Here is a 27601-nt window from a genome sequence, read left to right as displayed (position 1 = left end):
CATTTAGTCATGCACTTAAAAAAACATTCTTTAATAATCAACCAATACAAAAACAAAAAGGAAAGGGCCTCAATGAGTGCATAATACACGCTTATTGTTTATTTATTGTCAATGCTGTTAGGTGACATGTCAGGGATTTCTGGAGACTGAAATATCAACCAACAAACTCCTGCAGACCAAAAGTCTCCAGTGTGCAAAAGTGACAAAATGCAGTTTTAAAGGGCCGTTGTCTGAAGTCAGTCAGCTGTGAACAGCAGGGCATGGCTTCGAGTAGAACTACTTCAAACAGACACATGATTCTGGGAAGAATTTGTCATTGGTTTAAACTAGAATTTGCATCCATTGAGATTTTGAGATTTTTCTCCTAAACATTATCCTTGTACAGAATATGTATGATACAAGATAAACTTACTGCAGGAAATGTTCATACATGCTTAGATATAATTCTGTAAAACAAATAATGAAAGCTTTATACATACAGTAAGGCATAGAATATGTACAGAACTAACCTAAAGGTATCAGTATCAAACATCAGTCAAATATTCTCACAGCAACAAAACAAAGAGTTCAAAACTGCTTATATTATATACAAAAATACTTATGCAAATGCCCCTAGGAATATTTGAATAGAAAAAATAATAGGAATCCTGTCAGGAGGACATCACATTTGATTTGAAACATGCACTTGCCGCAGAGAGTTTCAGTCCAGCGGAGGCCACATGTCTACATCTTTAGCTGTTCTGGGGGGGGGTCACTCACTGAGAAGAGGCGGGTCTTGGTGAAGGGATTCTTGGTCTACTGTGCTCATTGGTCTTCATTGTGTGGATCCTTCAGTGGTGTCCTATAAAACGGTGAGCGCTCGCTACACTTTGGATTCACTCTCTAAGTTGGCAATGTCCCCGTTCCTCTCGCTCTGCTGGCTTTTGCCCTCGTTCTCCAGGCTGGTTTTGGTCTCCTGGGCCTCCTGCTCAGACTCGGGCAGCCCCTGCTGGCTGAGCTTGCTGCCTAGAGACCAGGTGAGAGGCAAGCGGGCGCGGCTGGCCATGTCAGCCAGCTCTCTGGCACTGCAGGGGGGAGTGTCCGTCTCATAGATCTCGTGGAAGCTGTTGTAGTCCACCTCGTAGAAGCCGTCCTCCAGCGTCAGGACCGGCGTGAAGCGGTAGCCCCACTTGATCTCGCTGCTGACGTAGGAGCTGCGGGCCTGGCAGGTCATTCCTGGAGACACAAGTTCAATAGAAAAACTTTGAAGATCAGGGAGTCCAATCTAAATCAATATTTCAACCAAAAATCAGATCCAGTTTCCAAATATTTTAGCATTTTTTTAAATAATAAAACTCCTTTCCATTTCAGACGGACACGTCAAACAAGACAGACAGCTGTTGGAACAATAAGTTAAGTGTAATGTGTTAGAAAGCTGCTCTGATTTTTAATGTTAAGGGTCAAATTTGACCCTCGATTTTTATAATCTTTTGGGGTTGACTAAAGTTCACATTTAGTTAAGAATTAAATGAAGCTTAATTTTTCCAAAAATGGTAGTTTTTACATCCTTAAACTGGAAAATGAGTCAGTTTTGACCCGACCACAAAATAATGGTTCCATCAAATATTGTAGTTCAAAAAATATTGTCAGTAAACCTTAAACTTCTGTAAAGTTGAACTATTTCTTAACCAACTCTGTTCTTTTGGGGTCTCAGGGTTGCTAGAATCTGTTTTAGCCACTGTCGGACAAAGGCAGGGTGCTCCCCGGACAGGTTGCCAGTTTGTTGCACTCACCTAGGGACACTTTAGAGCGGGGGTGTCCAAACTTTTTGCATAGAGGGCCAGATTTGGAGAAGTGGAAATGTGTAAGGGGGCCAACTTTTGCCCCAAAAGACAACACCTCAAGTTTAAAGGTACAAACAACGAACTCTGGGAGAAAACATTTGAAAAATATTCCACAAATTTCCTTAAATTGAATCCAAATGTGAAAAAAAACCAAGAACAATGTTGTAACTTTATTTACTTAATAACATAATTATATAAGTTTTAACCAAAAAGGAGCCAACACTATGGCAAACTAGTTCAAAATCTTAAATTAAATAAACCCACAGCAGAGAAAGTGTAAAAAAATATTAAATAACTGATAAAAATAACTGATATTTAGGTCTTCATTTTTTTTTGACTTTCTGGTTTATGAGTAATAATGCTTAAAAAATAAAGGAATCTTACAAGAAAAGGATACACAAATAATAATATTTTGAAGTGTATCATTGCTATTGCTCTCCTTTGGCTGATGAAATGTAACAGAACAGAATCTCAGGTTCCAGGAAAAGCAGACACTGACTCAGGAAATGCAGAAAAAAACTCAAAGGTTTTTTGTTCTCAAACACTAAAAGAAAAGAGTTGTCAGAGTTCCCAGTGCTCTGTGTGCATCAACAAAGGTAGGAAACCACTTGATGCAAACAGACTTGAACGCTGGAGAGCTTAAAGAAGAAGAAGACTGCGGTTATGAGGAGATAGCTGGATGGAGACGTCATTCTGGAGGAGCTCCTGTCAACGCAGGAGAAAAACTAAGGAATAAAGCTAAAAGAAAAGACAGCTCACACAAATAACAAGTAGAGAGCTTCTTCATTGAGTACAGTACGTTAAAGTACTTTGAGAAAGGGAGCGAGTGAAGCAGAATAAACGCAGGGAAATGTTTGGCTTCTGCAGAGCTGGACTCGGCAGCATCTCCCACAAAAATAAAAGATGGATGTACCTATCGTGTATCTGCCTTTAGTAGCTTAGGTGTTCATAGACAGAGTGGTGATGGTTAATGGGTTAATTTTGCAGTGAATATTTAGAGGAATACTCAGAAATGTGTGACTGGATCAAAATGCCACTTTGGGGTTGTTTATAGTGAAAAATGAACATTAAAAGCTCAAAAAGTTAATTTTGGATGGTACAGGTCACTTATTCACTCGTTAACTCACTCACCTATTTATTTATTTATTTCATTTGTTTGTTTTTTGTTTATTTAAAACTCCTCAATTAAGCATAAATGACAATCAGAAGTAAGCGTCAACATTGTAAAAGGGTAAAAATGTAATGTAAATAAAAAATAAAAAATTTCCAAGCTGCTCCCTTCTGATGCATGGTGAAAATAAAGTAATGTAACAGCCTATCTTTAAAAAAAGTCTTTGTTTTATTTGTGATTTCTCTATAAATTCCCCACAATGTGTCTGCTGAGACAAAAATAAAAGGAAAGATGTGATTTTAGATTTTTAAGTCAAATGTTTAATGGTTTCCGCTGGAGTTCAGGATTAGGACGGCTCATCAATCTTCTGTCAAGTGTCTGTAAAGACTTTCTTGCATCTTTTTGTTCCCATCCATCCTTCGTTTTTTCATGTCACTCTTTGCTTCTGTTTTATCCGGAAAGATTCCCTGCGGCTCCCAGGAGTCTCAAAGAAATCGCTCGGTTCTAAAAACAGTTTAATCTGCACAGCTTTATTTCCAGACTCAATCCTTTACTGGAACTTTATTGCATCTATATTAAAGTTTCCACCTGTCTCCTGGATGAAACCTGAATAATAAGAGCTCACTGTCAACGGCTTATCAAGAATCCAGGCAGCCAGGTTTAAGTGAATGACAGCAGAGCGCTGCTCTCTGCACCCTGCGGCAAAGCAGTCAAACATTTCTGAAAAGTGGTCAATGATGGTGTTCATTTTTGCTTCATCCTGGCCTGATAGCCGTTTCTCTAACGACAGTAATGTCCCTGGACTGCCCGCCTGCGAGATGAATTGCCTCGAAAAGGGATTTAGATCATAAACGGGACCGTGCAGGTGAAGGAAATGGGTTTTATGTCCATTACTGGGCTGAACTGTAAAAAGGTTTGATCGTCCTCATATTTGAAAATGAGCATCAAATCACCTCTGCGGTGAGGGAAAGGCTGCGGCTCCATTCCAGCAGAGGAATATCCCTGTTCCAACAAAAAATGTATATCCTACTTAAAAAAATTGTGTGACAACTGAAGTGTGAAATGTTGTGACACGTTTGGAAGTAGGAGGAGGTCCAGCTTTGAACCAAGACGACTGTCATGAAGATTTATTGTAGTGGGGAAAAAAATGGTACTATTGCAAAGTGTGCAGAGAAATGTTTTAGTAAAAACTGCTCAGGAAAACACAATAAGAAAAAGAATGTGTTGACAACCACCTCACACCATTGAATACCAGAGCGAGATGGAGGTCATTTTTACAGATCCCACGCTCTCACTGAGCGCGCTGTCACGCTGATGTTAGCATTTAGGTCAAAGCACCTCTGTCTCCAAAAACTGTTTCCTCACATCTTATATAAAACACAGAGAAATGTACCTTTAAAGACAGAAATTGTGTTTTTAACATGTTTTTTGTAGCATTTATCTCATGATAGAGGACATATATGAATCCATTTAAGATGCATTTCTTCATTTAAATCATGTTGGAGCACCAAAAAACCTGCAGTTTGAAAAAGATAAGGTAGCATCTGCCGTGGGCGGGGCAACGTCTCCCTTCTCCGCTCCATTCTGATGCTTCTTTTCACAGACAACTATCTTTATTTTCCTCACCTGAGCTGCAATTAGCTCTAAACTGTACAGCGTGATAGCGCAGAAACTGCTTGCCTTTTTTTGCTACACTAATGTTAGCTCGGGCTTGTGGAATGCTATAAGCTAGCGGGGAAGCGAGTGAACAATATGAGCTCCTGCTGCTCTGCAGAAAATGTCTTAAAAAAACAACACAGGCTTTTTGATTTGGCCAAAAACTGCATCATCATAATTAAAAAAAAAACACTGGGAACAATTATGCATTATATAGTTGGAGTGTAAATTTAACCCTCCTGTTGTGTTAGCTTCCTGTCACCATCCACAGTGTTAACCAGTTGGTTTTATTTTAATTTATTGTGCTCTGCTTTTATGTGAATTTATTCTGTTTTTATTGCTATGTACAGTGTCATTGAGTGACATAAAAGGCACTTTAAATAAAATTGATTATTATTATTATTATTACAACTTGTGTCTTAAATCGGCTTTGAAGTATGCTAAAAACAATATCCAAATATCCAATTTTCTGTGTCTCTGTGCCTTTAAAACAATATGGATGCCTCAAGATTTCAATAAAAACTTTAAAAAATAACCTCAAGAGAATCATATCAATGAAACAAAGTTTATTGTGTTACTTGAATTTACTGAGGGGTTTAGAACACGTCTCTGAGATTAATTTGCTTGATCTATTTTTTAATATTAGAATTATCAACTCCAGTAACTTCTTTTGTGTTCTGGGTTAGTTATAAATTCTAATAGTAAGTAAAGCAGTCTTTTTTGCAACAAAGGAGCATCCCCTGAAGCTCACATGATAAGGAGAGGAAGAGGCTGTCAATGTGTTGGCTGAAATCCACTAATGATTCTAATTTTGGCTCTAATTATTGCTTTTTAAAGGTATTTCACATAACGGGGTCAAAACTGACCCAGAGCAACAAGAGCATGTTAGAAGAAATGAAAATAAAAACAATGGGGGAAAAAATTTAATTTTGTTGAAATCAAGGTTCCTGACAAAGTCAAAAATCCTTGGTGGAATAAATTAATTTTAAATAATTATTTAAAAATTGGAATGGATCTGTCCTGACCCTAATACAGGACTAAGGTTAAGTAATTCAACAGGTTCATATTGAGCAAAGGTTAGCACCATCCATTGATCATACACAAAAATAAACCAAACATGTTTTACTGTGATTTAACGTTACCAAAAAAAAAAAAAGCCAAAAAGAAAAAAAATATGTGTGGGCAAAAATACTAAGAGCCCCCATGATTCAAAAGCTTGTAGATCCGCCCACAACAGCTTAACCTGAAGCCAAAATCTTTGGCCAAAGTGACAAAAAATAAGCTCAAAGTTTGTCCAGAACTTATAAAGAAAGATGGACTTTGGTAAAAATGAATCTTATCTTAAAGAATAATTAGTTTGAGTTTAATATTTGGGTATTTTAAGTTAGTGACAAATGTTGAGGTACGTAGAGTTTTCTTTTATTTTAAATGTTTATGCTCCGTTCTCTGTTTTAATGTACTGCACAGATCATTAGTTTTGACATTTTTCTGTTTTAGATTCATCATTCTCTACAAAGATCTTAATGAAAGTGACTTTTTAAACACACACATTCATGTTTCCCTTTGAATTATTTCCACTGAAGTCGTCCTAAGTCCAACATCACTTCTAAATCTTCATTCATTAGCTTTGTTCTGCTCCCAAAGATGAAAGTCTGTAAAAGTGCGTTTAAATTTGTCCATGAAGCCTCACAATGTTCAAAAACAACTTCAGCCGTGATGTGTTGAGATTTGTGACACAGCCTTTAGCTTTCAAGCTGTGGCTGCATTCACAAAGGATCCTTCCTTGACGAATTAGTTTCTTATTAATTTGTTCTGCGAGGTGGAAACTGCAGATCTTGGGAGGATTGTGGCACCAGATCTCAGTGGATAAGAGCTCGCTGGTGTACAATCATGTAGGCACGGCTCCTCGGGGTGATGGTTTAGTCTGGGAGTAAAACGGCTGGTTATTCCTCTGAACGGGGCCCCGTTGCAGCTGAGGTCTGTCGTCTCACCGCAGAGGAGACTTTCTACATCTGCAGACTGTCATCAAACACGTTCATGTGAGGACGGTTTAGAGCGGAACAACACTGAGCGGAGATGACAGCAGCAGCGCTCCGAGCTGAACACCAACAGCTTGATGTTGAATCACCGAATATGAGGAGGCTCGTTGAGCGGAGGACGGGGGACGGGGTTCTGCTTCTCATATGAGGTTTTAGTGGCCTTGTGTTCTTAATTTTTAAAGTGCTTTGAACTCCCTTGAACCTAACAATTATAAAATAAAGCAACTTTGGATAAATGTGTGCGTGTTTATCAGTGAGAGCTCTTAAAGACCCTCTCTGATTAAAATGGTGCTTTTAACATGTTCTTGTGGCATTTTCTTAAAAATGTATCTCAAAATTCATCTTAAAATTGCATTTATGTGTATTTCAAATTGTTGTAATGCTACTGCAAGCCACAAGAAATTATTCTGGGTTACCTCACTGGCAAAACAGACAAAGATTTTATTTTTATTATGCAGTTGTTTTTAATTATTGGCAAAATTCCATATTCATAAAGCCAAATAGTTTAACTCCAAACCTAATTTTGAATATCTTTTGCATAAATTAATAATAATAATAATAATTTTTTTTATAATCTCTTTAGTTCTTTTTTTTTTGGTTATGTGATGCTTCTGTTCAGTGACTATATAAAAGGTCTATATGCCTTTTCCCCTTGATGTTCACACTTTTGTTGCACATGTTTATAAATAAAGCTTAAAAAAGTGTAAAAAAAATCCTCATCTGATGACCGCAATGGTCCCACCTACAACTCAGATGCAAATTTTTGACAAACTGCAAAAACTATGTTCTAAAAAATGACACAATTTAAAAAAATGTTTGCCTAAAAATGACGTAATCATAAATAAAAGACTACTGTGAACATTTTCAAAGTAGATCAAAAGATAAACGAAGTGGGATTTTAAATATCAGAAATAAGGAAGCATCTCTGCACTGCAAAAAAAAAAAAAAAAAGAATGTTACAAAACTCATTGCCTACAAATGTTATTTGCTTCTGTAGATCTGCATTTACTGCATCTCTTAAGCTTCCTCTATTTTCTGTTTCAATGCATTTTTACCCATTGATTTTGTTATGTTCTGTCATTTAGATTTTGGTTTTCTTCTGATCTGTCTGTTCATGTCAACAATTTTCTTTTTTAGTCATTTATTCCAGTTAATTCATCAAATTATTAAATCCTTCGTCATGGTGCCACCGGGCATCCACATGTCTAAATTTAGCAACAGTGACTGGTTCACTAAATGTCAGATTTTTAAATGCATAGTCTCATAACAAAATGAGGCTTATTGAAATAATTTACATTAAAAAAAATATCATACGCATCATAATCTTGGCAATTCAGACAGAATGATTTATTTACGTAAAAGAAAACAAACTTTCACTTGTTAAATTCATTAGAAAAATGTATTTATTTGTGGACGTTGACTGTTTGGTCTGAATTGAGGCCAAAATTACGCCTAATTATCACAGAGTCGTTCGCACTAACGGAGTGGGTGGAGCTTGTTAAAGGTTTGTATTCGGGAAAAAGAAATTATATTGTAATTATCAGATATATTAAAAAGAAATATGTAAAGGATTTATGTGGCTCTGTTTACCTCAATGGCCTTACTTTAAAAAACAGCCTCTCACATTTCATCTTCAGAGAGAAAGTGTGAAAATGATGCAGCGTTTGCTTTACGGTGAAAGTAGGAAGTGAAAAACTGTGTTGCTCTTTGTGGATTTCTATTATCAGCTGCTCTGGAGACACTTTCTCGATGAAAAAAAGATGATAATCCTTTTTCAACAGAACAACAGCCCAAAAAAAACATTATTCTATTTTTGGGTAGAATTGTATTTAAAATCATCCTTGATAAAAGGTTGCAAACTGTTGGAGATTAAGAAATTTGCTTAACTCACTCTAACTTATTTGAGCACTTACAAGAAGTTATACGACAAATCTACTAAAGTATTGGCTGAAATACCAACAACAAAGCGATTTTTATGAAGTTTAGTAAATAATCAATGAAGTTAGTATAAATCCAGCCCAAAAAACACATTTTAGTCCCTTAAAAACATTATAGGTGTGAAAAGCAGCATAGCCTTCTAAAAAATGTTTCATTTAAAGCCTAAATTAGAAACTGGTCTAGCTGTAGGTCTGAGTAGCCGGTCTGCCAAATGCTCTGCTTAGTTTCAGCCCTCAGGCTTGACAGGTACTGTGTCCTTGGGGAAGACAGATAACCACATTGTCCTAATTAAAAGAAACCTGTAGGCCTCCTGGCTTCAAAACCCTCTGCTGAGTGTAATTGAATGTAGATTTTGACATGCATCAGGTCGCGAACGTGCTCACCTGTGGCCTCCACCATTCCCTCCAGGATCACCACTATCTCCAGCTCCTCCTTGGCGAGATGGGCCTGTGAGATCTCCCAGAAAGGGCTGTGCTGGTTAATCTCATGGCAGATGATGAGGGGCGACACGAGGAAGAGCCTGTCATCACCCGTGTTGTAGCCCACATTAATGTCCGTCTGGTTCAGAGGGATGAACTCCCCCTCCTTGGTCTGCTTTGACTTGATGAGCTTGGCTCTGATCGAAGCCTCAACAATGTGCGAGTTCCTCAGGTCTCCGACTCGAAACATCAGGCACAGGCGTCCATCTCTCATGGAGATGACTGCATGGGTGGAAAACACTAGAGTCTCTGCTCTCTTCTTGGGCTGTGAGATCTTAACGAACATGCAACCCACCATGAAGGCGTTCACGATAGATCCCAGCACCGACTGAACTAAAAGCAGAACTATACCCTCAGGGCATTTGTCCGTGATGACTCTGTATCCATAACCGATGGTGGTCTCCGTCTCGATGGAGAACAGGAAAGCTGATACAAAGCCATTCAGGTTATTCACACATGGAGTCCACTGGTTATCTGCAATATGGTCCAGGTCACCCCGGAGGTAAGCGATTAGCCACCACATGAAGCCAAAGAAGAGCCACGTGACCGTGTACACCAACACGAAGATGAAGAGGTTGAACCTCCATTTGAGATCCACCAGCGTGGTGAAAATGTCCGTCAGATAGCGGTACCTCTCCCGCACGTTGCCGTGGTGGACGTTGCACTTGCCGTCCTTCTGGACGTACCGCTGGATCTTCTTCGATCGATCTATTTCTACCAGTTGTTTGGGCAGGTCCTCTCGGGCCTGCTTTGGCAGCTTTGGCTTCTTCATGACGGTGGGGCTCTCCACATCCTGCTCCATGGGCTTTCTGATTGGATTCACGCCTGTGAAAAGGAAACATGGCCGTCAGTATGAGTTTGCAAGAGTGATGCGAGGGGCTGAATATTTTCAATGGCGGGTTATCTTAAGTTTTCCATTCAGAGGTCATGGTTTATATAGTTGCATCATGGGACATAATCCAAAACCGACATTGGCTAAAACTATTTATGGTTTGGACTGGGGTCTACTTGTGTGTTTTCAGACTGAATCTTTGTTCCCGATATCGGGGGGAAACAAACTGGTTCACTTTAAGTGGACCAAATGTGTCCAGTTTGAATACACCCCTAGACTTGGGCCCCCTTGTGGCTTAAGAGGCAGCAGTGAGAAGGACTCATCCTGGATGAAGTGAACCGTGATTGTCCGGGCCCCTGGAGGTGTCATAAAGAGAAGCAACTGTAGAGACAAACCCCCAACAAAATAAATAAAATTCTTTACAAAAATTCAGAAAAGTCTTTTGTGATTTGTTATCAAAACAGTCATGTGATCATGAACAAGAATAATCCGCTGCAGTACTACTTAATACTTTTAATTTGTGTTTAGCCAGTAAGGCTTAAAAGACCCTGTTGTCTAATTGTATCTTATGTTTAATATACCATCATAATTAGCAATATGTTTATGTTTAGTGTCAAAATAAAATTTGTAAAATAACTATATAAAATTCTGGCAGATCTTACATTACTGAAACAAAAATTAGAGATCCCTTATTTCACTCAGCATTCTACATACAGACGCAACCAAACATATCATTTGCTCACATTAGCATCAAGCTAGGACTCTACTACAGTTTCTGTTTCTATTTTAAGCTTTATTTCTATGTCATTTCATATTTAACTATGTTGGGTGTCGGGGTCAGGAGGGTTGAGAGCAATCTTTGCATTTTCCATCACTTTAGTTTGAAATGTTCTTTATAAAAAAAAGTTTGATATGATTTGTGGAGACAAAAGCTCATTTACATGTATTGTGTTTCTTAGTTATCATTGTCTTTTCTATTTGATCAATTTTAAAGTTAAAAATGTTTATTTTAATCCTTAAGTAAATCTAGTATTTTTAATGTAAAATATAGCAAATTAGTGGCCCGGCTATAGACTGTTAGCACTTTTGTCAAACATTGTGGCAGTCTGTTTTTCTTTTTCTTCAATTATTTTAATTTTCAATTAATTATGCTCATGCCCTCTGCCCTGCTAAATTTTAAGACACAAAAAAATTGGTTAAAAGAAACCCAATTTTTAATTTATTTTGGTTGAACTAAAAATGTACAGAAAACCCTTAACATATATGGAAAATTTAAAAATATATACAATACGGTAACAGTATTTCAGATTGATGGAAATTTATGCATGTAAAATTAACATTTTGAGCATATCGAAACAATTTTTTTTATTTCGTTTTCCTTTTAATTCTTTAACATTTTAATGAAAGTTACTGAAGACAAAATATTTCAAGATATAGCCTTAAAGTTAAGCCGTGCAATAATACATTTGTGTTTATTTTGTTTTACCTTTATCTGTTATTTTGCATTTGTTTCTTTTGGCTACAGTTACTTTTTTTGATCATTTAGTGAATTAACTGTTCTGTAATTGTTCAAATAAAAAAAAAGTCCACAAACTGCTGACACAGTTTTTCATTTTTTTAGTTTCAAACAAAACCTATAAATAATACCCCTGAAACCACAAAACAGTTTTCCCCTTGATAGTGTGTCACCATTTATTTACTTCTAATAAATATCCCTTTAAAGAGTCAAACAGTGTCCCTTAAAATTCCTCGGCTACAACTCCAACAAATTGATTACAAATTGTTTGAACACAGCATTATTTCATCTGTGTGACTCACAGCAGGACTAAGTGGGCTTCCCATTTAATCTACCTTTATTAACCTTCTCAGAGTGCCAGGGTTTTTAATGACAGATGCAACCTGGTCCCAGAGCTGGGATTTCTGGGATGGAGATTTAATCATTACATGTCAACCAAAGGTTTCAAACTCACTCAAGGCCGATTCAAAAGGACAATGACTCCTGAGAAAGAAGGGATCTTATTTTGAAAAAAATATCGAAACTTAGATTGTCAGCTCTGAAAACAAGCAGATCATTTATAAAAATACAGACCTTCTGGTCTACCTCAGATGAACGTCCACTATGCATAATTACTACATCGTTTATGCATGAGATTGCAGCTTGGCCGTGCCTGCGGGAAACTTGTCAGCGCCCACGCTTCCTAAAGCAAACGGCACTTTTTCACTGGCTGAAGGTTGTAAAGCTTTTCCATAGGGAAGTTGTCATGTGAAGAGATCCTCTCAGGACTCAAAGAAACAGACATGGAGTTCAAACTGGTCCATCAGCTGCACTCTTTACATTGTTTTCATGACAGTTTTAGGTTGTGTGGAAGAAATAATTTCTGAGTTATTTAACTTGGAGCTAACAGCATGAAAGTAGCTTAACTATCTTAATAGAACTAAACTGGGATTTAACTGGAAGGGACTTGATCACAAAACTTGAAGACTTGAGTTTTGGGACTATATGTTTATCTTTATGTTTACCTACAGAACAATTAAAACTGTTTTAACTGAGAGATTGGAAACTTGAAATTCTTTATACTTGGTCTAAAGATCAAATACCGGTGACTAAAGACTAGAGACTTGACGTGAACCAATGATCAATGGCTTGTGATTAAAGAACAGAGACTTGACTTGTACTTCTAATTAAAGACTTGTGGTTAAAAACTGGAAATTTGATTTGGACCAAGGATAAAGCACTTGCTTTGGACTTGTAAAAAATACTTGTGACTAAAAGCTGGTAACTTGGCTTGGGCTAGAGATCTGAGACTTGTGACTAAAGATAATTGACTCGACTTTGATGAGTGATCAAAATTTTGTGACCAAAGAACAGAGAGTTGAATTGGACCAAAGATCAAATACTTTTGACTAAAGACTGGAAGCTTGACTTGGTCAAGAGATCAAATACTGGTCTCTAGTCTTTAGTCACCAGAGACTTGGTCAAGAGATCCATAACTGGTGACTGAAGACTAGACTTGATTTGGACCGATGATCAATGGCTGGTTACTAAAGACTAGAGACTTGATTTGTGTTAAGGATCAAAGACTTGTTAAGACTGGAAAATTGACTTGAACAAGAGATCAAAAGTTTGTGATTAAAAACGACTTTAGAAAAAAAATAGACTTGACTTTGACTTTTAATAAAATTATTGTGTCAAAATACCAGAGTCTTGACTAATGATCAAAGACTTGTGACTTAAAGCAGAAAACTTGACTTGAACTTGTGTTTAAAGACTTAAACTTTAAATGTCTTGTGACAGAAGACATGAGGCTTTCCTCAGACTTTTGACCAGACTCAAAAACTAACTCGAACTAGTAGTTAAAGACTTGAAACTTGAGTTGTACATAAAGGACACAAGTGAATTTTTGAACATAGGCTTTACAGTTCATGTCAATGAAGACTTGAAAGTGAACAAAGACTCAAACCTTTAAATAGAATCGGAACTAACGACTTTTAACCAAATGCTGAAGATTTTATCAACTTAAACTTAACTCACATCTAAGTCCCTCCAAGTCACAAGTTTTCAGGACCTTAATCCTCTGCAGTTTCTCTTCTCCATGTCGTATTTTTATTATTTCTTATTATCTTCTAAAAATTAACCTGATTATTCTCATCCTCTGGTTCACAAAACACAAGTCTTTGAAAATCTCCTCACTGAGTTTAAAGCAGTGCAGTCCGCCCTCCAACATCCAATCACCCTTTTAATAAAGTCAAATGTGCTGCAGGATATTCTGAGAAGTATATGTAGGGAGAAAGAGCAGCATAATTACAGCTGTTGATGCTGCATTAACAGGTAAAGATTAATTACCCTGCTGGGAAGGTGAAACTTCTTTCAGACGATGTATGCAGGTCTTCACGTCATTTCAAATTCAGAGGAAGGATTTTACACAGTCTGCACTTATGCATGGATGTGTCAAAGAGCTTAAGAGTGCTTTTCTCATAGCCCACTGGCTGAAGCATTTATGTACTGTATTTATTATTTAGATGACTCTTATGTTTTTGCTTAGTTCAAACCAAAGCTGCACAGAAACAGTGAACACGGAGGCGTTTGCAGCTTGAAATAGTAAGCTTTCGTAAAACAAAACAAACCCTTAAAAATACAGGACAAACTGTAAGTACACTCCATGAGAAATAAAGTTTTTTTTTTTTTGTCTAATATTGTGCGAGTGCCACATTCCAGAGGCAACAACCCTCATGTTTTTGCTCAGAGTGCTCGTGACTGTTCGCTGTCAAGAGGCGATTTTCAGCACAGTGCTCGCTCCGTGTTCGCCGCACGCGTGGAAAAAAAACACACAAATAGCAGAATTGTGGTGTGAATCATCGGCTGTGGCTGTCAGATTAAGAGCGCCCCCCCCACCACCACCACAGGGCTGTGGACTGACCCCAGATCAGAACAGACTTCCTCTACTGTGAACATCCAAGCCTGAGCCACCATCAGTGTTTCTACCACTGGAACAAATGAATGTGTTGAAGCCGTTCTGCTCTCCATCCACGGGGGAATATTATGAGCTTGAGCAGCGCTGGTTTCCATGGCAACGCACAGCTCATTTCTACCAGGAGCTCACAATATAGCAGGAATGTGCTGGGTGAGGGCACGACGTTGGATAACATTTGTCTGTTTCATCTTGTTTTCGCGGCCCGAGGAAACAATGTGCAGCATCTGCTTTGTCCGCCGACCTGCCGTTCACGTGGCGTCTTTTTGTCTTCGTTTTATTGTCCTGATGAATAACTGAATAAAAATATGGGGTTGTTCTGTGGTCTTTTGACAGGAACCAGAAACATAAAGCGCAAAAAGAAGTAGAGATCATCTGAGGATACATTCAAATTTTAAGTAAAAATCCTCCACAGCAGTTTCTGCTCGGTTCTTTCATCCACTGGGCTGTTTTAAGGGTAGGTTTAAATACAGTTTTAATCCTATTCTTTCATTTTTAGTCTTATTTTGAAAAGTATTTATCCTGAGTTTGGGTCCTCCACACCCACACAATCATAAAAAGAAAACTTGCATAACCAACCTATTTTGTTTGCTGGGGGTCGGAGCTCAACATAATCTGCATTTTGGTGATTCGGGTTTTAGATTTGCTTTATTTTTCTGTTTATTGGTTCTTTGTGGAAACTCTTGACAACTCTGGAAAACTGGAACATTGTTTAAACAACATTGAAAAGGTTGTGCATTCATTTAAATATATACAAAATATTAAAGAATATTAAAAAGTTTCTCCCGTAAGTGGTTCAACATCATATGAAATAACAAGAATCCCGTGAAACATATTTTTTTAATCTGACTTTTGAAAGAAGAAAAGAACATTTTAAACATTTTTAACTTCTGATAAAATTACTAGAATAATTGTTTTTAGAAAAAATATATCTTATGTTAAATACTTTAATACTTGAAACAATCTATCATAACAGTCCATAAGAAGTTTTTTTTTTTAATCTGTTTTAGTATTTTAATGAAAGGTCCTTTTGCTATTAAAAGATCCTTTTTTTATCCTTTTGTACTTTGTCAATCAAGTGAGAGGTGAGAATCAGTCCACTGGCTAACTCTGATATATTTACGAGTAGATTCAATTGATACGATAAGCAAAAATAAAAATAGAAAATGTTTTATAATCGTCTGACCTGTTGTTTCATGAAACATGAAAAATCTGGCTTTGCCTTCAATGTAAACACAGCTGACGGGCAACATGATAAAAAGGAAGAAAAAAAATACCTTTTTAAAAAACACACATTTTAATTAATTCACGACAAATTTCAAATATTAAAATAAATCTTAATGGAATTATTTATTAATACTGGATCATTATTCACCAGATTTGTATGTGATAATTTGAACTTACATCTTAATTTAGTCCCTAAAAATAACAAATTAGTTTCAAATCTACATTTTCGGTTTGCATTTAGGTTTGTTGTAAAACCAGAAATGTATTGAGCTTCACACAGAATGTATGTTGGGCCACACCAGTGTGAATATCACTAAGTGTTGTATAATCTCAGTTCTTATTATTGTCTGTTTTTATTGGTTTCTCATAGTTTTAATTAATTCACAAAAACAACAGCTTACAATGACTATATTAGATTGGATTTCACTAGTTAAGAATTCAAAAAAATAGTTAATAAACCGGGCTGCACGGTGGCGCAGTGGTTAGCGCTCTTGCCTCACAGCGAGAAGGCCCCGGTTCGAATCCCGGCTGGGACCTTTCTGTGTGGAGTTTGCATGTTCTCCCCGTGCATGCGTGGGTTTTCACCGGGGACTCCGGCTTCCTCCCACCGTCCAAAAACATGCTTCATAGGTTCATTGGTGACTCTAAATTGCCCCTAGGAGTGACTGTGAGGGTGAATGTGAGTGTGATTGCAGCCCTGCGACAGTCTGGTGACCTGTCCAGGGTGTACCCCGCCTTCGCCCATCAGCAGCCGGGATAGGCTCCGGCACCCCGCGACCCCGAAAGGGACAAAGCGGTTAAGACGATGGATGGATGGATAGTTAATTAACCCCTAAAAAGGCATTTTGGTTTGCTGCTCTAAAACGCATTATACAAAAGGACAATAAAAACACAACAAAATTATGGCAAATAAGGTAAAACAGGATCATAGAAAAACAAATAACACATACAAAAAAACTTCTAAAAAACTTTCTGCAAAACAAAAAAGTATTTCTCAAACTAGGAATATTTTTTTAATCTGCAGGTTTTAACTGTGCAATAACTTTTTTTTTTTTTACAGCCAAAGGTCATTTATAAATATTTAAAAATCCCACTCCCATCATCTTTTGATCTATTTTCAAAGCGTTCCCAGAGGACTTTTAAATATAATTATGCAGTTTTCAGCCAAATGTAAAAAAAACAAAAAAACAAATTGTTTTTTGGACAAAGTGGCACATGGAAAATTCACCTTCGACTGGACGGGGCAGCTTGTAAGTCTTCTCTCACTTCCCATCATACCTTAGTTTACACTCTCTCCTTCTAGTTTATGGCCTCTCACACCACCAACCTAAATTTTTTCTTTTTTAAATTGAAACATTAACTGATTACTTTTTATTATTTTTAGAAGTTTTTTTCTTTTTATGTTATTTTTTTTATTACATTTATTTGTTTTAATTTTTAGCCACTGTATTTTTATTCTTATTATTTTTATTTTCATTTATTCATTCTTACGACGGAGTATTAGGGCCACCAAAAAAAAAAAAAGTAATATTACGACTATTTTCTCGTAAATTTTTACGACTTTAAATCTCATAGATTTACGAGGTTAAAAGTCGTAAATATAGCCTATGACTTTTAAAGTCATAAATATACAACTTTATTCTCGTAATTTAGCAGTTACAACTTTTTCCTCGTAAATTTACGAGATTAAAAGTCAGAAATTTACGAGTAAAAAGTCGTAATTTTACTTTTTTTTTTGTGACCCTAATACTCCCTCGTACATTCTTACTTTTGGCGGCTGTTTTTTTTTCTTAATATTATTTATTTATTTGTTTTATTCATTCATATGATTTTTTTGCTGCTCTTTATTGTTGCGACCTTAAATGAAAAAAAAAAATTGTCAAATGAACTCTAAAAGTAGAAAATGTTTTCTCCAGGGTTAACATATATGTATACCAGAGTCATAATATAAAGTAAGTTAAATTATTCCGTCTGATAGGATGATGCTATGTAGATTATTGTGAATATTGACTGTATGAATAAATCACTGCATTCAGGTAGCTGTCAAAATAAAAGTCATCACACAACTAATGTAAAGAATGAGTAAAAAAATCAAACATCTATGATAAAAGGTGCCATATTTTTAAAAGCCTCTTTCTCGTCGCTGCTATAAAGATGTTTCATTGACGTTAAAACCACAGAGCCTGTTTGAGTTTTGGGATCACCTTTTCCAGAACACCAACCCCACAGAGAGATAAATGTAATGCGATCTGAAAGTTTGTGTCTACCCTGCGACCCAGAGCGGGACAGCAGCAGGTGTTTCAGTTGTAGTTTAACACTCTATGTGACACTCCATTACCACAACAGGAACCTCAACCTTCTACTCTAACCCCCTGATGTCCTAAATTCTACATTGGGAAGTCTCAATAGACTTGTGCTCATGCAAATAGGTGCAGACGCTCCATTAACCATGAGCCTCAGCTGTTGCTGTCAAAAAGAAAAGGTCAGCCAAACGCAGGCTCAGTGCTCTGAACGTTTCCTCATCATTGCTTGAAAAGAAACTCAGGGGCAAACAAAAATCATCAAAATTCATCTTTTTTCACAGTAGCAGACCCCATTTAAAAAAAAAATTCAACCAAAAACATTTAAACTCATTACTACAAATGTTTCTCCAGACAGCGTTCAGTTACACAACTGTACGTCTGCCAAAAAAAAGACATTTAGACTCCAGGCGGATGCACCGCTTGCAGGCACAACCATGAGAGATGAAGCTCATCTCAGAGGAGAGTCGGACAAGTGTGAACACGTCTGTGGACAATCACGCCGCACCGCGTGCAGATCGGTTTTTCATCTCCACCGTGTGGGTGAGAGCGCCGACCACGTGGCTCCGTCCAGATGTGGCTAAAACCGAGCAGAGGCCGCATGGGGACCCGCGCTATTTTGAGGCAGCTGAGCTCTGGCGGCGAAGACGTCACAGGAAAAATTCACATCTTTGGAGGGCTTTTTATAGAAGTGACCTCCTGTTTTAATTAAAGTGCAACTATATTAAGTTTATCTATTTAAAGTCGCTTATATCTATGTAGAAAATGAGTCCAAACTGCTTTGTTTATTGTCTATAAGCTGCTGTGAGAAAACTGCAACCGAGAGGCTCCACACTGATTAAAGGAGTGACACGTTGGAAAGGTGTAAAAACGAAGACAAGGATGGTTCCTTTGAAAAGAGAGGAAGACGTGTACCTCTAGTCCCATTGGATTTTACGCTTTTGACAGCCTAACACACAATTTTCAAGAAACAAATGCTCAATGTCACTCTTTAAAAACAGCAAAAGAATCCCTGCAGTGAAGGACTGTCATGCACCGCAGCTCAGGAGCAGAAAACAAACTCCAGACTGGAGAGTTTGGGGAAAGATTATACTTTATTACAAGAAAATATGCATTTTATATAATTTGAAAAAGGGTTTCCAAAGAAGACTGAATAATAAAGATCCTCCTTTAAGATTGAATCCCATTTGAGATGACTCATTTAGCGATTCTGCTGGCTTCCATAGGGAATAACAATATTTACACGACACAACAGCCCACAGAGTCACTGATTTGATTAAATAGACTATCTGCAATCCCAAAGGGACGCACTGGACATCTGATCCCCCCTCACCTCACAATAATGAACACAGAACACAACAAACTTTAATCACCACAAGCTTTTCCTCCCAAATCGCTCAAATTCTAATTTCAAAAATTAAAAAAAATACTTTTTGTTTTCCCCCACTGGTGACCAACATGATATTCTTTAAGGAAATAAAAGCTTCAGTCTGCTAGAGTGATGTTTTTATAATTTATGAACCATAAATAAATAAAAGTACTGTTTAAATTTACAAAAAATGCTGAAAAATAAAAATAATTTGGTTTTGTGCTTTTACAAAAAACACTTTTTCAAACATTTCTTGTCAGGAGCTGGTGGTGAAGGACCCAAAATGTAGGAAACATAGACATTTAATATACAAACTTTGACATGACAAAACTAAAGGAGGAAAAAAAAAGTGAAAACGCTGATAACCAAAGACTTAAATACACTTTAGACAATCAAGACAAATCAAGACAGCTGTGGAAAATTGGTAACCTAAACCTAGTGTGCCTAAATATGAACAATAATCCTCACAATTCTTACTTTGCAACCAAAGTTTAGTATAAATATTTATGCTGAATTCTGGTTATGGAGCAGCATTAATATAGTTTTATGTTTTTGCTTTCATTAATTTTTGAGTTTAAGGAGCATCATTCTCAAGTCTTAAGTCGGGTGACAAATAAACCCACTTCAAGATTTATATATATTTATAAAACCTTTAAAGACTAAAGTTTTCACAATAGGATGACCAAACGTTTAGAAGATGTAAAGGAAACTGTCAGATTTGACATAAAAATATGTCAGAGGTCACAAATACTGCAGATTTTTCATGTCTTGATGCAAAAACGTGCTGCAGTTTTTGTGGATAAAAGTCAGTTTGCAGTGAAAATCTGAGCTATTGATACAGTGATGTAATAGAATAGGTGGAGTTTGTGGTTTACCAGATTAAAAATACAAATTTTCAAAGAAATTTGTAAAATTACCTTCAAGTGAAGGATTTCCCTCAAATATGGCCTCGATAGCTCTTGTGTGTTTTATCAATTTTAAAACACATAAGAAAATTAGACATCCTAATTATGGATTATCAAATAATTGAGCAACCAATAGTTACACTTGTTACCCCAAGCCTACGAGCACAATCAAATTTCTTAGGTTTTTTTTTAGAGTAGGTTTTATGTGGTTTTGATGTAATCTGTAATTGTTACGTAATCTTTAGGTCTTTCGTATATAAATAAACAGTAGTGCTGTTACAAACGATTATTTTAGTAGTCGAATAATCACCGATTATTTTTTCCGATTAGTCGACTAATCATAACCATCATTATCTTTAAACTAACTAAAAACTAGATGTATAGCATTACCTGTGATAATCCTAGTCTAAATGCTGTATGCTGAATTGATTGCTAAAAACCCTGAAGTTGATAGCTGAAATCAATGAAGCTAGAAGCTCAAAATGCTGAAGTTGATAGCTAGCTAAAATTGTTAGTTAAATGCCAAAATTAGTCTTAAAAAATAGATAAAAAACAAAAAACCCAGGTTAGCCAAAACCACGAGCATGTAGCTTAAAAACATCTAAACCTTAAAATACTAAAAACATTTTTTTTTAAAGAGCCTAAATTAGCTAAAACAGCTAGCATGTAGCTGAAAAATTAGCTAACTTCAAAATAGCCTAAAAAACTTTAATAAATGCAAAAATACCCCAAAAAGCTAGCATAATGTCATCAAAACTTTCAAGTTTACTATACTTTAACTCCATATACTATAAAGTAAAGACTAATCGAATATTAAATTAGTCATCAACTATTTCAAGTGTTGATTAGTCGTCGATTTGTCGATTAATCGTGGCAGCGCTGATAAACAGTTTTAACAAATAAATTTCAATTGCTCATTAACCAAAGCAGAACCCAGAACCTACAACTCCTTCCGTTTTGGCTTACGAAAGCTAAATTAAATTTACTCCGCAGCTTTACTTTCGACTAGTAAAGCTACATTCACATCGCCCTCAGCAATGGGCGTTTAAGAGGCCACCTCTGATGAAAAGTCGATGTAAACACACGTTTCTGTGTTCAAAACTCTCGAGTTCATACATTGCTCTGCAAGTTTCCACAACTCTTTTCAGGCTCTACGTAATGAACGTCTGTTAAAACACAAACCAGGTTTGACCAATTTGGGACTCTGCTTTGGAAGTGACGTACAGATGGCGTCCGTATTTTTTTCCAGTGGATTCTGAAGCTGAGAAAAGCAGCTTTGAGCTCATACGCAACACTAAAAGTAAATCAGCAGATTCTGCTGCAAGGAAAGGCAGATTATTACACAAAACTAGCATAAAGACTTACATATTGTCACAAAACCCCTCCAAATGTAGGGAAATCTAGAGGGGTAGGGGTGTCTGAAATTATTATTTTTTTTTTTTAAGGCATCAGCATCGGTACTGATGACTGTGTATCCCTCTGCCAGGAGGGTCATTTGTGTTGCACTGTACCATGGAAGAGAATGTATTTCTTCACGTGTGTCTGAAGAACAGAAGTTTACATTTAAATGAAAGTAATGACTTTTTAAGTTGTAAAACGGATGTATTTTCTGAGCGCTGGCAGCTATGTACAAACGTAGATAATCAGGCACCACTGATGACATCATCGAGGATTAGTAATTTGAAGGATTCGAATTTGAAGACAGTATTTTTCCAAAACTCTCCATTTGAAGGAATACATTTAGGGAAAAGGAGAAGGTCAAAGACCATGTGTTGTTAAATTAGAGTAGAATAGAGTAGTTTCTTTAGCACTTTTCACAGAAATAAATCACAAACAGCTTTGCAAAAATACGGCATAAAATCAAACCAAAACAGAGAAGGTAGTAAAATCCAGCATTAATAAGGACTAACAGTCGAAAAAAGTTAAAACACAATAAAAAACAAAATCCGCTAAAAGCTCTCCTATAAAAACATCTTGACCTGGGAACACTCAACTGAGTCAGTCTGACATAGCAGCGACGGAAAGGAGTTTTAGGAATGCTTAAGGGACGCTGGCTGGAAGACCTGGATGGGGCTGAAGTACGGGGTTAAAAGTTCAGAGATGTACGTCTACTCTGCAAGGCTTTAAAAACTAAAAGTAGGCTTTCAAAATCAATTTAAAATGTAACAGGCAAACAGTGTAAAACACTGAAGAGTGATGAGTGTTCCTGTTAAAAACCTTGCTGCAGAGTTTTCGACGAGCCAAAGACGATTGAAGGAACGTTTGTTAAAGCAGGTAAAACAGGAGCTGCAGCAATCTAAAATAAAATACTTTTACATTTTGTCACGTTCATAAACATTTTTTTATCATCTGTTTTGAGAGACCTTCCAGGGACAGAGAGTTTTCAAACACCTCAAGGTGTTATTCAGGCGTCACATCATCTCCTTTTGATTATGGATTATTCAATAATTCAGCAACCAATAGTTAGACTCCAAGTCTGTAAACACAACCACATTTCTCAGGATTTTTAGCTTTCATGCGGTAGATGTGTAATCTTTGACCAGCCTTCTTATATAAATAAACAGTTTAAGCATTAAAATATGTTTTGCATCTTTTAATCGCTTGTGTATGTCAATTAAGTCGACCAGAAGCTCCAACTCCTTCAGTTTGGTTTATAAAAGTAAACCCATTTACACCTGAGCTTGACTTTTTACAGTACAGCTACGTGCACACAATCTTAAGCGGCATTTTTCACATTTAAAATCAATGTAAACATGCGTAAATGTGCTAAAATTCTTGCGTTCACATGTTGCAACACAAGTTTCTACGACTTTTTTCGGGCGCAACCAATTGAACCCATGTTGAAACATAAACCAGATTGGACCAATCAGGGTTTGAGAGTGACACGATGGCGCTGGTACTTAACAACACCCTGATTTAGGCATCACCGACATCTCTGCTGTTCAAGTGTTATATAAGAAAGAGGGCGTCCTTCGCAAAGGTCAGAGGTCATAGCAACAATAAAGTTTTTTTCTTGTCTTCTTCTAACAAACATGTATACCAAGATTCATGACTGTAGACTAAAGTACAATTTTACAGTCGTCAAGGTTGCCATAGCAACGTAGCATAATAGATGGAGTGTTTGACTATTAAGCCATATCAGAACATAATCTGATTTTTTATATATGCAGCATTGTTTATAATATTAGACTAAATAGAATTAAAATGTTTTCATCTATTTTACATTTTTTGGAGATCTACATATAGATCACTAATGCAATAATCTTATTTGATTAGCTAAAATGAACTTTTTGTGCTTCTACAAGATGTTTTAAAAGGAACATTTTGCATTTTTCCTGTCAAATAAAAGTCTTCTTCTCCCAAACAGAGAGGGTTTATTTCTGGAGGATCAGGCTAATCGTTGGGATCAGGTGCATCCGCTCACTGCCAGGTTGGAGATTTCCCGTTGTCATGGATATGAGCTGATCCACATAATAACAGCCTCTTTATGTTGCCTCATTTTCCGCCTTTCTATGCAGCAGCCAGCCTCGTTTATTGGCCTCCTCCGTGTCCTGTGGAGACGTGAGGCCGCGGGCCTGCAGCTCCACACAGCCTGGCAACATCTCACCCCCCCTTCCTCCATCAACATCTTCCAGTTTCTTCCATCCCGCCGGCCGCTCTCCCCGCATCCCGTCCGCGCGGGGAGCCGGCCGTCCAGCCGGAAGCTCTCCTCCTCACCTTCTTTTATCCCTCTCTTTCAGGCTCATTTCTGTCTTAATTAATCAGTGACTCGTCTCTCACTCTTATGTAACTCTCCACCCCCACCGTGCCTCCTGTAACTGCTGATTACATTGAAGGTTCCCGTGACCGGCGGCGGCGGAAGCGGCGGCGCGTCTTACCTGGTGCGGCAGCAGATCGGCGGTCATTCTAAGCCCCATGAACGGTCCCCGCAGCTCCCCGCAACCACAACGCTGCGCGCGAGCCGACTGGAGAGGACAGCCGCTGAATCCCCCTTTCCTCCATCCATCCACGGAAAAGACGGCCGCCCGCCTCCACCCCTCCGCTGGTAGAGAGACATAGGTGGGCATCGGGGAGAGAGAGAGGGGGAGGCGGAGAAATGATGGATAAAAACAGTTCAAGAGGAAGATGCAGGCAGAGGAGGGCATCCAAAATTATACTTATGTAAGAGGAGCATGACTTCAGAGTCAGAGTACTTTAGTATTTCAAATATATAAACTTTTGTTTTTTTATCCAAAAATTGTTCAGGTATATAAAAACTGATTTTTCCAGACTGAAATGAATTAATGGAAGCCTCCTCTTAGAAGTATTTTTTACAACAATACAGATGAATAATAGAACAAAAATTTGGAATTTGAGCTGATATTTTAAAAAATTTATGAAAAGTTGTGTTTTTAACATGTCTTTTGCTTATGATGGAGGACATATATCAAGAAAAGGACACTTAAATGGAATTTTTGTGTATTTTTTTTTTCAAATCATTGTGAATCAACATCAGACAAAAAATGCATTGAAAAAGCTTGTAGCTGTGACGTAGGTGCTACAATGACAAGCCAGGAGCCCCATGCTCCACTTCATCCTGATCCATCCACTTACAGACGACTAGATCCACGAACGTCTTTGTTTTCCTCATTTGGCACTTTTGGGAACACTTTTAAGATAGATCAATCAATGATGAGAGTAGGACTTCAGCTCAGTATTTCTCTTCTTTTGTCTGTTACAATTTGAATACATTTGAATAAATAAATGTTCAGAAATGTAAATTTGAGCTTAATTTTCTTAATATATTACCTCCATCAAGTGAAAAATGCCACAAAAACATGTTGAAAACACAATTTGAAATGTTTTCTTTTAAACACCTTAAATGTAAATCGATATTTAGATTTTGTTAGTGCCTAATGATAGTGTTTGGTTTGGTGTTTCCACAATTCAGCGGTTTCATTTATTAATTATCCACTATTGTTTTTGAATAGTCAATTAACCAACATTCTATTACTCTGGCTTATAAGTGCTCCTATTTTCTGTCATCACGCATTCAGTTTCATTACAGTTTAGTTTTTTATTGTTGCTTTTTAAATGTTCAGTTGAAGGATCAGTCTTTGAGGTGGAAATAAACACCTTTCTATGCATACATGCAGGAATTTTGATAAGATTGTTGTTCATTCCTTCAATAAAGGGTGTAAATCATAAGAATAACTGAAAAGCTGCATCACATTGCAGCCAAGAGTACTTGTTTTTTTAATAAAAGTATAACGTACAGTGCAATAAAACTACTTTTGAAATGTAACTAGTTATTTGTGCACTCATAATCTCTTGTGTCTATTAATGATTATGCAATAAAGTAAAACATGTCTCATATTTTGGTAACAGGTTTGTATTGTTTGCAGCTTTTTATGTCATTTGAGCAAAGAACTGTGGAAACAAATGTCAAAGCATCAGTAATAAATCTCCATGACCCATTCTCTGGCACCACAATTAGACTAAAAAATTGAATTTTAATTCAAAATCACAGCTTCTATGAATGTGATAACTCCATAGCAACCATAATATAGTTTGCACCTCTGGACCTGATAAATATGTTTACAGAGTTTCGTGTCTCTGCATCAAAGTACATTTTCAAGTTTCCTAGCAACCAGCATTTACTCTGCACACCTACATCCTCTTTCAATAACACCATCCGACACCTGGTTCTTATTTGATGAGCCCCGTCTTTGTTACTAATCAGTTTATTCTCTGTTTGTTTGCAGTCACCGTACCTGGACTTAACCATGTTAACTAACTGGGTTAAGGAGCAACACCGTGAGGAGCCCGACCCTGTTCCACTGCAGAGGTTTCTAGCGGTCTGATTTGAATCAAAATTTAAATGAAATAACATATTCTATCAAAAATAATCTCAGTTTATACAGTCCTGCACTTTTGAGTAGAAGCAAAAGAGTTATAACCAAAACCATAAGAGCTAATAAAGAGATTAATAAGTGAGATTTAAAGCTACGGCATGGTGTTCACACTGGACTAATAGGGAGGGGCTTCTTCTTTATTTTTCCTCTATTGTTTACTAGCGCGTGTCTGCTCCCTACAGTTGGAAGAGATTTGGTGCAAAACATCAAAGTGGTGCAAATGTCATAACATTTAATCCAGTAGTTTCTTTCACAGTTCTAGTCTGATTTATAAAAGTTTGTATATTTCCGACCGTGTACAATTATTAATTTCTCCTTCATGATCAAACATCAAATGGTACTTCCATTGATAAATCTATACGCTACTACCAAATCAGAGTTCCTGATTAGTCAAAGTTTGACCTGGCTTACCTTGTAATGTGAGTTTGGAGTCTCAAAATGATCATAGAAACTTTCACAGACTCAGCAGAAAGTTGCAGACATAATTAAATTCTTCCTAAAGGTCAGGACTCAAATGGAGACATTTTTCATACAATGATGTGAAGCAGATTTTTTTAACTGTACGTAAAAGTAAAAAAAAGTTTAACTTCTTCCATGAAAAACTATGTCTTCCATTGCAATACTATTTGTGAGCTCAGGTGATATCCAATGTCAGGCCTCAAGAGTCATCTTCCTGCTAGTTTTCCAGAAACTGTGTCTTATCCAATGCTAATTACCTGGATCAGGTGTGATTAGCCAATAAGGAGCTTGAATGGCAAATTAGTGGGAAAACATGCAGGACACCGGCCTTCGAAGTCTGGAATTTTTACACTCCTGGCTTAAGATGTATTTCAGATCTGGGTTTTTATCTGGCCAAATGTGTTTCATCCTTTAAGTGAGTTAAAAAAATCCTTAAAAAGTACAATTAAAATAATCTGTTTTATTATAGAATTACTTGGCTATTTATTTTTAGGATTTATGGGGCTATAATATTAAACACAATCACTAACAATATCTAAACTGAGAGATTTGCAAGTCCTAAATTCAAAAAGGTAAAAATGTTCTGTAATTTTATGCAAAATGTTGCATTATCATAACAATATTTCGAAAAACTTGTTTTTCCCCAAGGCTGTTTCTTCCTCCTAATAAACGCGATGGAGGCATACGCTCTTAATCTGGCGGTGTCTCATGTCCTCAGCTGTTTTCCTTTCATTAACTGCGCGGCTTTTGGCTTTGCTCGCTCTGGAAAACTTCAAACTGTCGTCTGAAACCTTTCATCACTCAGCTTCTGAACACCAACAAGGAATCTCTTTCCATCACATTAAACAGTTCTTTTTTAAAACATTGAAAATGGCAAAAGATGAAGTGATATTAGAGGAAAAGTGCTCAATTCTTTAGAGTTTAAAGTTTAATGGATTTTTAAAAAATATTGAGAAAAGCTTTCTTTTTTTAGGATTTTTTTCAGTTTTAAAAATCTTACACAATTTCTCTTTTCTTACTCAGAGGACAAAGCAGAAGCAAACGTTTGAGAGCTTATATTTTAAGCCTAACTTCTTGAGGTTTGCGACTATCTTTAGCTG

General features: G+C 36.9%; 1 protein-coding gene and 1 long non-coding RNA gene across 2 annotated transcripts; one reads left to right on the top strand and one right to left on the bottom strand.

The window, feature by feature from the left end:
• Positions 1-73: 73 nt before the first annotated feature.
• On the bottom strand, positions 74-24163 carry kcnj6 (potassium inwardly rectifying channel subfamily J member 6). The gene is made up of 3 exons (XM_024264992.1): positions 24027-24163; positions 8951-9871; positions 74-1215 (listed from the first exon to the last, which is right to left on the bottom strand). Exons 2-3 carry the CDS (start codon positions 9846-9848, stop codon positions 863-865), a joined length of 1251 nt encoding a protein of 416 aa, XP_024120760.1. The 5' UTR covers positions 9849-9871; positions 24027-24163; the 3' UTR covers positions 74-862.
• Positions 23461-26967, top strand: LOC112141832. The gene is made up of 3 exons (XR_002918471.2): positions 23461-23578; positions 23667-24207; positions 25893-26967. It is a non-coding gene; the product is annotated as an uncharacterized LOC112141832 (long non-coding RNA).
• The last annotated feature ends 634 nt before the right edge of the window (positions 26968-27601 follow it).

This window comes from Oryzias melastigma, linkage group LG14 (genome assembly GCF_002922805.2).
Source record: "Oryzias melastigma strain HK-1 linkage group LG14, ASM292280v2, whole genome shotgun sequence".
Lineage (NCBI taxonomy): Eukaryota > Metazoa > Chordata > Actinopteri > Beloniformes > Adrianichthyidae > Oryzias > Oryzias melastigma.
The sequence above is the reverse complement of the archived record's forward strand: the minus strand, read 5'-3'. Positions and strand labels throughout refer to the sequence as shown.